Consider the following 15,411-nt stretch of genomic DNA (forward strand, 5'->3'; position numbering starts at 1 on the left):
TGTCGAAACAGATGACTTGGCGCTGTCTACAAATGAATATGAGTCACGTTAACTCAGCCTGAGCCAAGATCCTTTTTCTAGCAGTGAATTGGTGTTAATTTGGCTTTATTAACAAGTGCAAACAGGCTAAGCCAGGTTTGAGAATGCTCCTCATGCTCAGAAATATATGCATCCAAGCTTGCTTTCGTAAGCATGTATTTCAGTCATTTCCCACATTTTGCTTCTTCAGCCCATCAGTGGCTGCTGCTAATGTTCAGGTAAGTGTGACAAATGGCATCCATGGGCTGCAGTTTTTGGCTGAGCAAGACAAAAGCAGACAAGTGTGACCGACATCATTGGTCAGAAGTAAGAAGTCACACCCACATGTGGCCAATTTAGAGCTTTAGCAACCAAATCTGTCGCAATTCTGACAGTGACAGAAATTTAGGACCAATCAGAAAATGGCACAGAATGCTCGCACGCACTTGTACAGTTCTACACTGGCATGCATGTATCATGGATGGTAGACAGCTGTGTTAAATGACAATATGTAACATTTCCACATTAAAATGTCTAAAAACGACTTGACCTGTGTTCAAGGTAAGGGTGTGTTTCACTTGGTCGCCTGTCAATGGTGACACAGGAAACACCGGTGAGTGAGGAAGGAAGTTGGCGAATGTGACTAATCGTGAATAAATCTTGCATTACCTCGTCCGTGTATATTTTTCAGTGCACAATGAAGATCCCATGATCCCACGCTCCTTCACAACGCCATCAAACTGCAACTTTTTTGAGAGACCCATTACATACTGCACATCTTTGAATAATACGTCAACAGCGTCCAGGCACTCACTGCATAATCTAACGTGGTTTGCCAAACATTGCAAACAAAATTTCATTAGTCCCGTCTTGCACTGTGTGGTGTGCAATGGCCCTGACAGATGGCTGTTACTGCCCAGTGTATCGGGGCCTGAGGGTTGCTGCAGGTTTGTAAGTTGTGCCGATCAAACAACAGAAATATTGCAGGGGATCAAACAGCTTTGTTGTTTCCCTCAATACCCCCTGGACACTCATACACTGCTACATATCATCAGTCCGTGACGCTAAACTCAATCCGGGAGTTACATTGTGATGAAATTACTTTTTTGTTGTACCGGTTTTTCCTTCATCTCTCTCATCTGGCTTTACTTGATTGATTGTCTTGACTTTGTAGCAAGACCCAGGAAAGGTGGCTGAACTTGTTCCATTCAGCTGGAGGCTGCGCGTGTGTGTGTTCGTGTGTGTTCTTTCTTTCAAGAACTGTCGTCCTTGCCTCTGCTGGTGCCGTCGCTAAGAATGTAAAGAAATTCATTTCTGTCTAACAACAGATGAAACAAGGTGCCAAAGCAAATCAACAAAGAGTGGACATCAATGGGATGTTGTTGCATTTAATCAACATCAACGGCTCGTAACCTTCGCGTTGACGAGTCTTGTGTGTGGTGAATTGTTCTGTGGCTTCTGGCCAAATATATTCACTGTTAGATTTTTATGCTAATGAGCTCGGTTGAGAAGACTGCCATCACTGAACCGGTTGTGTAGAAAGGGTGGCGGTGAGAGGAGGAAGGAGGAGTGCTAATATGAAAGGAAAGCACAAAGAAAATACATTGCGCCACATTCTCTGCTCCTTATCTGTCAGTAATAAACACCACTGGGATTAGACTGTGTATGTGATATCAGCAAAATAAAGATGTGGTCTTCACTAGTAGCATGTCTTGAATGATAAACCCGTATTTTATTTAAATTTGGTCTGCAGCCGAATTTAATAATGCACTGGGCCGACGCAATGCGCAATGTTAGAAGTGTCTCATATGTTCCTGTTATTGAACCATGGGTGCAAAAAGATATGAGCTAGTGGGAGTAGCACAACAAAATAAACTCAACTTTATTGCATGGTCTTCATCAGCACATGGAATTTGTTCACTTGCCATGAGATCGATCTGCAGAAAATGTAAAATCTAAGAATATTTAATGTTAACAATAGGTCACATTACTGCCTCTAAGTTAAAGGGGTCGCTCGTAGTCAGACTTATGGCAGGACTCCGAATTCCACTTCAGCGTTTCAGTGTCTTTCAGCTGTTTTTGCCACCTGTCCAGCAGAAAACAGCACACAGACAAAGTTAGTGACTTCAAGTGGCCAAAAAGATCAATAAGTACTGGCATGAAAGTTCATTCTTGACCATGGAAATTGCAGTTTTTCAAGGCTCACTTCCCAGCTTTTTCCATAGCTTTGAACTGTATCACAGATCTTTGAGCTACTGAGGGATTGTGGGTAGAGAGGCTAGTGGGCTGCACAGATTGTAAAGTCCTTTAAAGCAAATTTATGACTTTGGGCTGTATAAATAAAACTGACATGACTACAGTCAATAAAGTCACTTCAAGGACTTGGAGCTGGAATAGTTTTGTCAAAGATAAAACTGTAAACAGTTTTGTGTTCCCTGACATTTTGTACCAAGCACTTAGTGGTTTAAGACTGACTATTACCCCAGTGCATGAAATCCTGAGGATAATTAGCTGTCTTTCATAACCCCAACTGTGTCACTACCTAATTGGGCAAATGGTCACAGATCAGCACTCTCGTTTGAAATTTACACATAAGCCAATTTAAAGTTCAGGTTATAAACTGGCATCCAAATCAATGCAAAACTAAACTTCAAAATAGCTGTAAAATGTTTATCGTCTTCAGCCACGTGTCAAGATTTCCCATAGATGCAGCGCACACTTTCCGTGTGACAGCTTTTAATGAACATCGCGTCTTGCCTGACATTTGCTCCAATGTGGAGGAGAAGACCAGTGGGCTTCAGATGATTAGTGAGGTGGAGAATCGAGAGGGAGGAGGACATGCGATCTAAAAGCAGCGCACAGGTTTAAATCAGGATATGGAAGCTAAAAGGCAGCTTATATCACAAATTCCCTCACAGATGGCCTGGTGGAACACATACTAAGTAGAGCACTGATGCTAAGAATACCAGCATTGGTTTGGTTTATACAGTAGAACATGGGAGTTTACCACGAAGAAACAGGACCCAGCTCTCTTAGTAACGCTAGTTGCTTTTGAAGCTGTGATGCATTCATGGGAATTTATAAACCACTTAGGAGAGGCTGCAATGGGACTAACCTTTGGAGAGATAAGAGTGCGGCCTACTTTGTGCCCCACTTTGCAGGACTTTCTCACTTGCTCATTTGGTTCTTGTTTACAGTGATCCTCTGAGCACTTTGTTTAGACGACTCAGATTTTTTCTTTTTTTTAAACAGTAAAGGAGAATAGGGCTCATATGTCTGGGTCCTGCTGTGTTGAAGAATCAGCACACTCACCAGCCTCTGAGTGGTTTTTAGGGCTCGGTATCAAAAGAGCAATTTATGCATATTGTTCTCAATTCAACCCACATTATGATTTATGACTTATGTCTTTTGCTGTAATAATGGAATTTCCTGTGGGGCAAAGTACTTTGTGAAGGCGTTAACTGTTTAGATTTTGATCCGTTTAAAGGAGGATGTCATACAGATAGATGTGCTGAGAATATTTTCAACATCTACACACTTTATTCAACATTTTTTGTTTCCAAATGAAACAGCTGTATGGATGAATGGCTTACGTGATGAATTATGCAGTTGGGCCTCATGAACCCTGTACTGCTTATGATTCTATCCTGTTGCCAAGGTGAGATGTATGGCTTTAGTGTTTTGCTTTTCTTTTTCTCGACTAAAGAAATTACTAAACATACAAACAAAACACTTTTAAAATGCGCGTTGTAGCAATATATGAAATAAAACACATACAGTCCCATTTTAAGTGAACAAATGTAAATGTTGAAGAGCTCTAGCTCTCTGTAAGACCAGGTCTGATTCTACAGAGTTCATCTGCAGACTGTGATAACACAAGGAAACTATTTAGTGCCCTGAAAATGTTCCAGGAATAATAGTAATCACATTGTCTGGAAACATGAAAAGGTGCAATGCTTCATACATTGTGTTCATAATATATATAATGTATACGTGGAATCTGTGTCCTGAATTGAGAATCCATGTGTGTTCCTCCTCTGTCAGTGGGCCATGCATGAATGATTTATTCATTTAAAGGCATCAGCTGGCATTTGGGAATCTGTTTAGTAACTGGATACTGAAGCTGCTCTGATAGGACTGTAAGATGATGTAGTGCCAATGAAAGTCAATGGCATTTTGATTCAGACATTCTTTAATTAAACGACACTAGTCACTGATCTACAACAGGTGAAAAAAATGCTGATTCAGCAGTTGTTACATGGATTGATTTAAGGTAAAATGAACACCACACAGTTTGAATTCCACGGCAGGACATGAGGAGCTTAAAAAAAATAAATAAAGATAGCTATAGAGAAATACAGTTTGAACTGTGTAGCAGTCCATACGTCTGCAAGCTCTAAAGGAGACAGCGAGTTTCTGAACTGTTTGGGTCAGCAGGTACCAAATGTTTTAATATATCAATTCTTGGCATTTTCCCTCAAACTTTTCTTCCAGAGGTCCTGACCTCAAAGTTGAGAAACTCTGCTGTAAGACAATAAATCACCCCTGAACAGCACAAGCAATGCAGGCCCAATGATAAATTATACAGCTGTGTAGCACATCATAAATCATGAACCTCACTTCAAAACGACGAACGACACTTGACTGGACAAGAATGTCCCGTATGGCAAATGAGTGTTACGTTAACCCCTGCATCCTCCCATCTCACCCTCACATCATCATCAAAAGAGCTGCGTGTGATGAAAGGGAGGATTCTTCAGATGAGATGGAGAGGAGGCCAGCAGGTATGAATCTTGAGATAACACATAATCCCTCCACCTGACTGAGGATCGTCTTCTCTTCCCCGCTTCTTGATACCGTCTGTCGACATCGTCCCTTGAGGACCTGGGTGAGATGCGAGGCAGAATTGCTGTTGGCATTTAATGTATGTGAGACTGATATACCATCAGATACAATGTTCACTGGACCTCTCAGGGAAATTTAGCAGTTAAAATGTGCCATTATGCATTTTTTGCATACGTGGCAGGTGAGCATCACATGCAGGTCGTTATTTCTAAAGGTGATTTAGGTTAAATTTACACTGCATGTGGAAACAAATCTGTTAGGAGTTCATATTTGCTCATGTGGCTTTAATCTAAATGCACAGATCTGCACTTTCAAGACTTAACTCCACCCAAATTGACCCACCCACTGTAATAGAAGAAGTTTAACACATTGAGGCCCAGAATTGTCTATTTGTTGTGGTCATCCTCTTTCAGGAAGAAGACATTTAACCCAGAACTGTCAAAGCAAATACTAGAGACTGCCAGCAGTCGTCATCAGTCCATCAAACAGATTATCAAGAGTGTCACTTCTGAGGATAACTGCTGCCTGAGTGACACCCGAATATAAGAAAACTTCCAAAATACAACACTGTGAGAGGAGGACAAACACATCTGCAGTCTCTGATGCACAAGCTAACCACAGGTGATATTTATATTGTAAATTTGCATAAGATATGTATAAAAGGCAAAGATTTTGCTGTATTTGATATGCTGAGAATGAGCAGCTCTATAGTTTCATTGCAGTGCGTTGAATTGAGATCAATAATCACTGCAGTCAGCTGTCGTCTTCTGATTGGTAGAAATAAAGAACAAGCTGCTGGTTCTTGTTAGTTTCGTTGAAGCTGTGGAGCCTGGAGAGCACAGCAGTCTTTAACCATGCTTATTGGGCTTTTAGTGCTTATTAGAAAGACATTTTCCCAGTAAGCGGTTTAAGCGAAGAACATTTAGCAGAGTTTTATTGAGCCTCGCTTCAAATATGTGGACTCTTTCGTTTTCGTGAAAAAGATGCATCCACACTAACAGGATGGCCTTCGCTTGTAGAATTAACATAATGTTCTCCTCATGCTGGAGGCCAGTTCAGTCTGCGCACCAACATGCAGATCACTTAAAACTCTGAAAACTAGAAACCAAAAAGTGACCCTCAGTGCCTCGAACATACAAAACACGTCTCCGCTCCTTAAGCGATGAAAGTGCATAACTGTCGATCCAAAGGATTTCATACAAGAGAGTCTGCATGCCTGTGAGCTATGATTTCAAAAAAGTGGTGCAAGATGCTGATGAACCGCTTTACAGCTGCACAGATACAACACAGTGTACGTGCTTTAACTTGATTGCTGTGGTGCGACCGTTCTTTCAATGTTTAACTAACTCTGGCAGATGAACAGACACTGAGCCAAAGTGGGAAAAGGATTTTTTTATTTTTTTTAAATCACAACGATTTTTAAAGCCCTCCTGCAAGTTTGTAGGAGGAAATTTCATATAGAGAATGGGGGGAGAAAAGTAGGCCAAAGCGGCGAAGGCGATGCTTCGTCTCGGCCAGCACATTACGCATTCTGGTCAGAGGTAATGATGAGCGGTGTCAGAGAGGCTCCAGCTGAGCAGATGGTCGTTGAGCTTGCCCTTGAGTTCTCGGCTTTGCTGAGTCAGCCAACTGGAACTCCGCGGCATATTAAACTGCTCTCATTTTACCTTGTCTTTGCGTGGACGGGGTCATTATTTGCCAGATTACTCAATGAGGACGTCAAGCCAACAGTCATCCTGCACTCAGTTTAGAAGTGAGAGCCAAGTAAAGTGAGTGGTGACGGTTCCTTTATGGGCGCAGTGAAGACACGTCTGGCTGGCTTTTGTCCGGTTTTTGTCTCAGTAGCTGTGTGACCCTTTATGACAAAATCAGTCTGTTTGCCTGATTCAACAAATACTTCACAGTCATTTGTCTGTACGCCATCTTGGCGAAATTCTAACGCTCCAGCCATTCTGGTCTGCCTTTTGTTCAGATTGACTGACTGAGTGCCCAACTCGCTCCCATATACTTCTGACTGCCTGAGTGTCTGTCGTGGCTCAGATATGTCCTCCACAGACTGAAGTCTATCTGTTACTCAGGCCTCTTTTAGTAAGATTAAAACATCTAGCAGTTTCTCTCTGGCACTGCTGACTGATCTGTGTAATCTGTGCCAGGAGACAGATTGATAGTAGGCTCACGAACGAGCGCTTCTCACAGAGGACAAGCAAGCTATTTATTTGCTGTTATTGATTTTTCTGTGCATTGTCTGTCAAAACAGGCTGTGCTCAGAGTTTACTCGTCCGAGGAGAAACAGAAAATTACAGTCTGGTGATAATATGTGGCTTCTATTTTAAAGTTTTCCTTTGTTTATATTTCTGCACAGTTTTTGCTGTAATTAGTAATTATGACTTTCAGAGTTTTTTTTTTAACATTTATATTATATATAGAAAGTTGAGATAATATATGACTTTTGTGTTTTAGTGCATGCCACCAATTCCAGCTAGTGCTGAAACAATAAGTTGATGTGCCAGAAAATTGGAAATGAACAAGCAGATTACTCTTTTAAACCCAGAAAAAAAAATGAAATATGAAAAATGAAATAAATAAATATTGTTCCAATAAAGTTGGGACCCCGTGTCAAACATAAAGCACAATGTGAAAACTAACTAATCCTTTTGAACATATACTCAACTGAAAGCAGTCCAGAGACAGTCAATTTAATGTTTGACCTTATTAACTTCATTGATTTTTGTAAATATCGGCTTATTCTGAATGTGATGGTGCAACAAGCTTCAAAGAAGTTGGGACAGGAGCAGCAAAAGACTGGGCGATGGTATCGTGATTGGGAATGAAAGTAGCATCCTCGAAAGGCTCACCTGTTCATAAGCAAGGATCTACAAGCAAGGATCTTCTGGCATTTCATGAACAAAACGACTCTGATCAGAAAAATAGCCAACAAGCCTTTGAAATGATCCACCCTAAACAATGTGGACTGCAGATCAAGAGTAGAATGGAAAGAAGAACAACGTAGAAAGGATGAAACCAAACAACGTACTTGCAGTGAAATGATCGTCAGTTTGTTGGTTTAGTGTGTCGTCGCAGCAGAATGAGATAAAAAAAGAACTAATGACACAATAGGTTCAGATTACAGGGATTGAAGTCTTTAGAGTTTTAACAATTGAAGCATATCAAATATAACTGGATATTTTTTTAGTCGTTTAATATGCACAAATCCCTAAAAATGATCCTCATGACAATGTTTGTTGTTCCTTTTGGAAGTTCCTGCTGATTATCGTGACTTACAGATTACACTTATTACTGTCACCCTCAGTGTTATTTGTTATTTCTCTAATAATGTAGGCCTACACTTCCTGTGTTTCAGACGATGGCAAACTGTCATTCGAGGAGTTCAATGCTTACTTTGCGGATGGAATCCTGACCACCGAGGAGCTACAGGAGCTTTTCTACTCCATAGATGGCCGACAAAATAAGTGAGTTTTTATTCATTTTTATTTTAAATTACTTCTTTTTGTAATATTATATCGATAACTGCTTTATAAATTCCTTCACATTGCCTTTTAGATTTAGAAAGAAGTAGAAAAGAGTCCGAACAGCGAGTGTTTGGAGCTTAAAGACACGGTTAATGTATTCCTTTCAAGCCATCAGTAACAGGCTAAGCGCCTCACAGCTGGAAGGAAGTCTTCAGTCAAAATGAGCCCTGCAACCACAACCAAACTCAATGAAGGCAGAATTAATGTTTACCCACTTCCTTTGGACACAAAATACTGTGGCCTACACTTGAAAACCTACTCCCCCAAAATTACAATCAGAGAAATCGGCCTGAGGGCAGCTGCTGAAAACACTGCTCTGCAGAAAGCATTTAGCTCAGTGCAGCTACAGAGGAAAACACCACGTCCCCCCTGACGTGGTTCATGTCATGAATTTAAGTTTCATCCTTTTAATAAAGCCTGTTGTCTTTGTTATCATTGGCAGATTAGAGATTAGTATTTGCGAAACACTTTGCAACCCTTGTCTCCTTTAAATTGTAGTGACGCCTGAAGGCTAAGCAAGACTTTCTAACCTGACTGTAAAGTCGTATTGCGCGCAGGCAAAGTAATGAATTCATTGTGATTTTTACATCTCTGTGTTGCCATTCACAATGCACATAAACCCACGCATACACACGCACAGGCATTGAGATGCATTGAAGTTTTTAAATTGCCTTTCTTTGTTGCACCCAACCAATTATAGTGAGTAAAGTGTTTGGCTGCAGTAACAACCCTGCCTTTATTTTTTCTTGTTTTCCATCACGGTGTGATTTTGGACATGACGCTGGGATGTGACACAGCAGCCTCAGACCTCTCCTACCACGCTCCAAGCTTTTAACATGTCTAATTAACAGATGTTGGTTTTAAATAACACTACTGTTAGTTATATAATACCACCCCTGAAACAACAGCCTGTGCAGGCTTTGGTGATGAAAAAGCTGAAAACAGAAAAACTTTATACTCTCTTTGCTCATTGTAATGGCAGCCTGCAACGTGAGACGCTTACTGTCACTATCACAATGGAAATTTACAAACGAAACTGAAAAAAGAAATGACCAGAGACGCTGTGTGAGCTTTCTAATAGCACAAGTCATTAACCAGCTTTGCCTCTTACAGTGAAAATGACCTGTAAAGTGCCTTTAAAGCAACAGGGGAACCTTTCATACCCTAATCAGACTGCGACACTGAGAGCGACGTAATAAATTCTGCCGTTACTGGTAAACAAAGAAGTATTGATTTTAATGTTTTTACATCCGTGGAGTAAGTTAAAAAGAAAGGCCACTATTACAACTGCATTAATATGCATTTCTAGCAGAAAGCTACACTCAGCAATGTGCACAAAACTCATTTTCCAAGCAGAGCAAATACTGCATGCCATCTTATGTTCCAGTTAAGCTGTGCTAACGTTTACTCATTTAACGATGGTGTCTGTGTGTGTGTGTGTGTGTGTGTGTGTGTGTGTGTGTGTGTGTGTGTGTGTGTGTGTGTGTCTTCCCCCTAACGACTATGAACTACATTGTTCGGAGACACACAATTTTATGGAGCAGAAATAAAGAGCAGCATGACTTTGAATTTCCCTAATTAACTTTCACAATACGCTCCTCATTTATCTCCTCTTCTGTTCTGCCCTGCAGCAATCTGGACACTGACAAGCTATCAGGTTGGTGGGAAAATGATTTGTCTGATTTAATGCACCACACTACATTAATTTATGTCAAACTGCTGTCTTTAAAATTTGCCAACATCGGTGAATGTTGTCTCGTCCGTGCATCCATATTTCAAAGGGGCTTGTTGCACAGAAAACAGATACGAAGTGCGACACTGCTCTCCTACTGTCTGTTAAATATAAGGCAACAGTTAGGAGACAGTTAGCTTAGCATAGAGACTGGGAACAGATGGAAACGGCTTTTACAATGTTGTTTTTACACTTCGCTTTTAGTACAGTTCACGAGGAAAGAGCTAATTTGCACAACGTGTTGTCCAACTATGTTGGAAGGCAGACACGTTTTTAGCCTCCCCCACACTCGAAGGCAGGGTGAGAGCCGGCCGTCTCAGACCAGATCATGGTGCACGTTTTCAGTCTCCTCTGGAAACCATCCATAGTGTTGCATTTGGTTGTGAAAAATTACGGAAGCAGTGTAAAGAAAGAAGAAAGAGACTGAAGTTCAAACCCTGGCTCCTTTCTCATCTCTGCACATCTGACCAATCACTGCGTGAAGTGAGCGTGGATGCCGGTTTCTTGTAGCGCTGACAGAGGAGGCCGATACTGGTGCTTTTAGATGCTCTGGTTGGAGGATTTTGTTGCCTTTGGACAGAGCCAGGCATTTCCAGACTGCTGGTGGTAGCTTCACATTTACTGTACCGACATACCAGAAAGCGAACAAGGAAATTTTCCAAAATGTTTTATTGCTTTTAAATCATCTTTATTCTTTGGATTTTTTAAGCTGAAGTATCATCATTAACGCTGCAACCAACAGCACCACCACCATCCATCCTGCAACACTGATTTTAATCTGTAAACATGAAAAAATAGCACAGATTTCTTGACCCATTTTTTTTTTGATCATCTGAAAAATGCATGTGTGTGTCAGATGGCCTGAATAAAGTGAAGAAATAGGGCAGAGACCTGTAAATACCAGTAGCACCCAGAATAAAACTTGTGCATAATTTATTGAATGGGAATGGCATTTTTTCCATCTGACGTCGAGAGAAGTCGACTGTCTTCCATGACAGAATGTTGTGCTCGTCTCAGATTTAGTTCACCGACTCGTTGTTGTCTTTGCGCTCTGAGCGACATTAAATTCAGGTGGATAACATCACTGAATTTAGGTGGGAGGAGTGTACAGGGTGCCGCTGTGTGTTAAATTGAGGCCACTCTTTGGTTTATTTTAATTAAGAACTAAGAACTAATTAAACTTTAAGTCTTTCTCTGCTTTACTTTTATAAATGGTTTGAGGAACTTTCCACACACTTTACTTTGATTCATTTAAATAAATCTTTTTCTCAGTTTTCCGTAATTCTGTGTAGGAATTTCTTCATCATCTGGCCATTTGACAAATAATTTTTTTCTTTCCACCAACCATACAGGTGTGAATGCACTATGTGATTAAAATGCTGATTGGAACAACACACGATCAGTGTCGTGACATTGTGACCATTCACTGTCATTGACGCATGTGAGCATCAAACACTTCCAACTCGACTTCCATAAAACAAACCCATTTTTTTTGTTTGTCTCCAACTTTCAGGATACAAAGTAAACTCTTAATTGTTCAGACATTGCAATGACGCTGACAGCTTGCTTCCTATTTCCTTTTAGATTATTTTTCTCAACACCTGGGGGAGTATCTCAATGTGCTTTCAGCCCTGGAGAGCCTGAACATCGCTATTTTAAAGGCGATGGATAAAACTAAAGAGGTAAGTTTAGTTTCATGTGAAGAGACTCGTGAAGAGTGAGGACAAGTAGTGTTCCAAACCTACGCACATGCACGCATGCACATGCGCACACACACACACACACACACACACACACACACACACACACACTTGTCTTTAATGCGTGGTAAGGGCACCAGACCAGACCATGCATTGTGGGAACCACCCTTTCTAGTAGTTGTACAGCAAAGACAAGTTCAAATTTACACACACACACACACACACACACACACACACACACACACACACACACACACACACAAAGTCAGGAGTTTGTGCTACAGATACGCATAATTTAGTGGTGAGAGGGAGCACTGTGATGCAGAAGATGGAGCCAAAGTTTTGGGAGACTTTTTGCAGCATTGGCAGCAAGGAAAGAGGAATAAAAAAAACAAAACAGCCACACATTTCCTCTACTTACCATTACGTCTGATTTTAAAGGAGTGGTTTGACATTGTGGGAAATATGCTTATTCACTTCCTTACACGAGGAGATTGACACAACTCTTGTGAGCTCAGGAAAAAAGCTGACCTGGCTCTTTCCACTGGGAACAAAGTCTGCCTCTCAACAAAAGCTCACTAGTTCATTTTGTTTGTTGCATTACATTTTTTATCCGTTTGAACAGAACCAGGCTAGCTGTTTCCCCCTGTTTGCAGTGTTTGTGCTAAGCTAAACTAACAGGCTGTTGGCAGTTACAGCTGTGGTATCGATATGCTCAGAAATGCATCTTCCAAAATGTCTAAGAATTCCTTTAAAATTGACTGGATTATTTTTCACTTAGTAGGTAGAGAATGTCAAAATGTTTTCTCTTTGGTTCTTCTTAATGTCGCGTCTGTATTTTGATTCATTAATTTAAATCATGCAACTATACACTGTAGAAAACCATCACTTGATTGGCCTGTCCCAGTGTGTTTCACAAAAACCCCACAGTTTAATGTGCGGCCGTATTGTAAAGACTAACATTTTGCTCCCCAGGCAATAGGCTACATTATTTAATAGCAGTTGTCAAAACATTACAAAATCGCCTCCACTCTTCTTGAGGTAAGTACCTTTAATCAGGGATTTGAAATGTACCAGACAACAGCAATGCTTGTTAAATGAGAAGAGGAGAGGAGATGTGCGCTGAATAATTATGCCTCCTGTCTTAATTAGATCACCTTGCTCCTCTCTTCTACCTCTGTCGGTGTGGCGAAGTCCATAGAGGATTGTGCAGTTGCTAGTTAGCAGCTGTGGTCTGTCACAGAGCGCTCTGGCTGCTAATCCCAAGATGCATTTTCAGTTGAGGCTGCTTGTCATTTTAAGGTTTGACAAAGAGCTGCTGCACTGTTACTTCATTAGCACATTGCACGAATAAGACCCCTCTGAGAACTCGTAATGACGTTTGTGTTTGGGGACTCGAGCAGCAATTATGTCTCCTATTTAAGTTCCTCTACCTTGGAATTTGGATACGCAGCACTGAATAATGCATGTGTTCAGTGAATTAATCAGCCCATTTAATTGCATTTGTCACACATTCACCTATAGTAGTTTTGGAGGAGTAATCAAATCATCTGTCTTTCCATCTCTGTGGTCTCCCTCTCTATCTCTCAGGAGTACCAGGGTTCCAGTGTGTTGGGCCAGTTTGTCACCAGGTTCATGCTAAGAGAGACGTCCAGTCAGCTACTGTCTCTACAGAGGTCACTGCAGTGTGCCATGGACGCTGTGGAAGAGCAGAGCAGCCCTGCACCGTTAGTACTGCAACATGACACTGTCTAAACTGTGCAGATGTCACCACACCGTTTATGCTATGCTGTGGCCTGGGACGATATTTTCTGACCCTCATGTGTAAAAATGCATTGGTGAGCTGGTGTCCAATGCTCAGGCAGGACGCCTGCCTGCTGCCTGGCTCGATTCTAATTGGCTGACAGGTGTCTCTGCAGTCATGTATCAGGACAAAATAGGATCTCTAAAGCAGGGGGTAGCTAGGCAGCTAAAGCTAAAGGTTTCTCCAAAATACAGTTAATAACTGTGTTTCAAGTTTAACAACCTCAACCTTGAACATGGCATATTCACATTATCTTGTACATTCATAATTCATAACATTCATAATAACCAAGTGTTTTAGGTACTTTACCTCAACAATAATGGAAAATCTTATCCAAACCTAACCTCAGTTTACCCATCGGGGTGGATTAGCAGACCAGAAACAGTTCATATGCATGGTTTTGAAACGAACTTTCTGTTCAGATTTCAAAACAGCCAAATGTCAAAATCTCATTAAGTCTACAGTTCATATCCATAATTGAACCTTTTAGATTTTTACTTCATTTTATTTTTTGTTATTTGCTAGCTAAAGTTAATCACGGCTTCTTGAGCAGAAGAGCACATCTCCCCTGCAGGTTTGAGCGTGTAAGCTACACAATAAAACCTTCTGTTTTGGTAACATGTTCCTATTTTCAAACATGTTTGGGGGCAAAGTCGAGGGAACCCCACAGAGTGGAGGGGTGCCTGGCGGAGAGAACTGTCATCTCACTTTATGATGTGCCTTTTAAACAGGGAAAACAGCCCCGCAATGTTCAATCTCTATGCTATTAAAATAAAACTGTTATCAGTGAGGTTAGCATTGGTCTCAGCAGTGAGGAAGGGGATCACTGCCACCTCTGATTCTTTTAAGGTATGCCTTTCAGCACAAGGCTTTGAATCTGCTATTCCCACATTCAAACAGTTGCTTCACTAATAGGCAGACTCTCAAAATTTAATATTTCTGTCAAGGAGCTTAAGGCTTTCATTAAATGCAAATGCGAATAAAAACAAATCTAAATTGCTGTCACTTGTTTTATGAACCACTGCTTTGAGTCACAGTGTAAAATGGCATCAAATGATGGCTAATTTCTGCAGTGGAGAACCTGCACTTTGTACTTTCTCTATGTTGCAGTTCAGCAAAGATCTCGACAAAGGCTCCCGCACTTCTTTGATGCATCGCTTATTGAAGGAATTCAATGCAGAAAAAGAATCCATGGAGGATATTTAATGAGTGGAAATCTATGCCACTGCAAGTCAACATCATGACACTTTCAACTGACTGTCAACATTTTAAATAACGAGGACACTTTCTCCACATTTCATGGCTGCCCAATTTGGTTGCACCACTTGCAGCTGGGGGTGTCTGAGTGTGTCAGAGCTCTTCTCTCTCCCCTCTGGGTGCCACACTGGTATTATTGGAAATAATGGAGCAGTTATAGCCAAGGTGAATTATTGAGAGGGGACTGGGGGAGGCAAAGCAGGGGCAGAAGGAGAAAGGATGATAAAGATGGCATTGAAATACTGAGCAAGTGACTCATGGAGAAAGAGAAAGCAAAGAAAGGCGAATACAGAAAGTAAATGAATGACAGAATGCTGCAGAAAGTCTGAGACAAATGGAAAAAAGGATAGAGGGGGCGTACAAAAGGACATGATGAGAATCTTTTTGGCCACGAATAACTCTTAAGATTGTACAAATAGGTATAGATTTTAGAAAGAGAAAGAGGGAGTGTGTGAGAGATGGGAGGGGCAGAATTAGAGACATATCGAGTTGGCAACAAACAGCTTATTTCTCTGCCTCTGCTCC

At 41.1% G+C, this 15,411-nt stretch overlaps 1 protein-coding gene across 1 annotated transcript in view; it reads left to right on the plus strand.

Moving 5' to 3' along the window:
- The window catches only part of necab3 (N-terminal EF-hand calcium binding protein 3), a 38,292-nt gene that overhangs the window by 6,894 nt on the left and 15,987 nt on the right, over positions 1 to 15,411 (plus strand). The window contains exons 3-6 of the mRNA XM_070959324.1: positions 8,225 to 8,333; positions 10,025 to 10,050; positions 11,710 to 11,807; positions 13,416 to 13,552. Of these exons, the coding sequence (XP_070815425.1) occupies positions 8,225 to 8,333; positions 10,025 to 10,050; positions 11,710 to 11,807; positions 13,416 to 13,552 (370 nt within the window). The remainder of the gene's footprint in view (positions 1 to 8,224; positions 8,334 to 10,024; positions 10,051 to 11,709; positions 11,808 to 13,415; positions 13,553 to 15,411) is intronic.

The sequence above is a fragment of the Chaetodon trifascialis genome, chromosome 3 (assembly GCF_039877785.1).
Source record: "Chaetodon trifascialis isolate fChaTrf1 chromosome 3, fChaTrf1.hap1, whole genome shotgun sequence".
NCBI lineage: Eukaryota > Metazoa > Chordata > Actinopteri > Chaetodontiformes > Chaetodontidae > Chaetodon > Chaetodon trifascialis.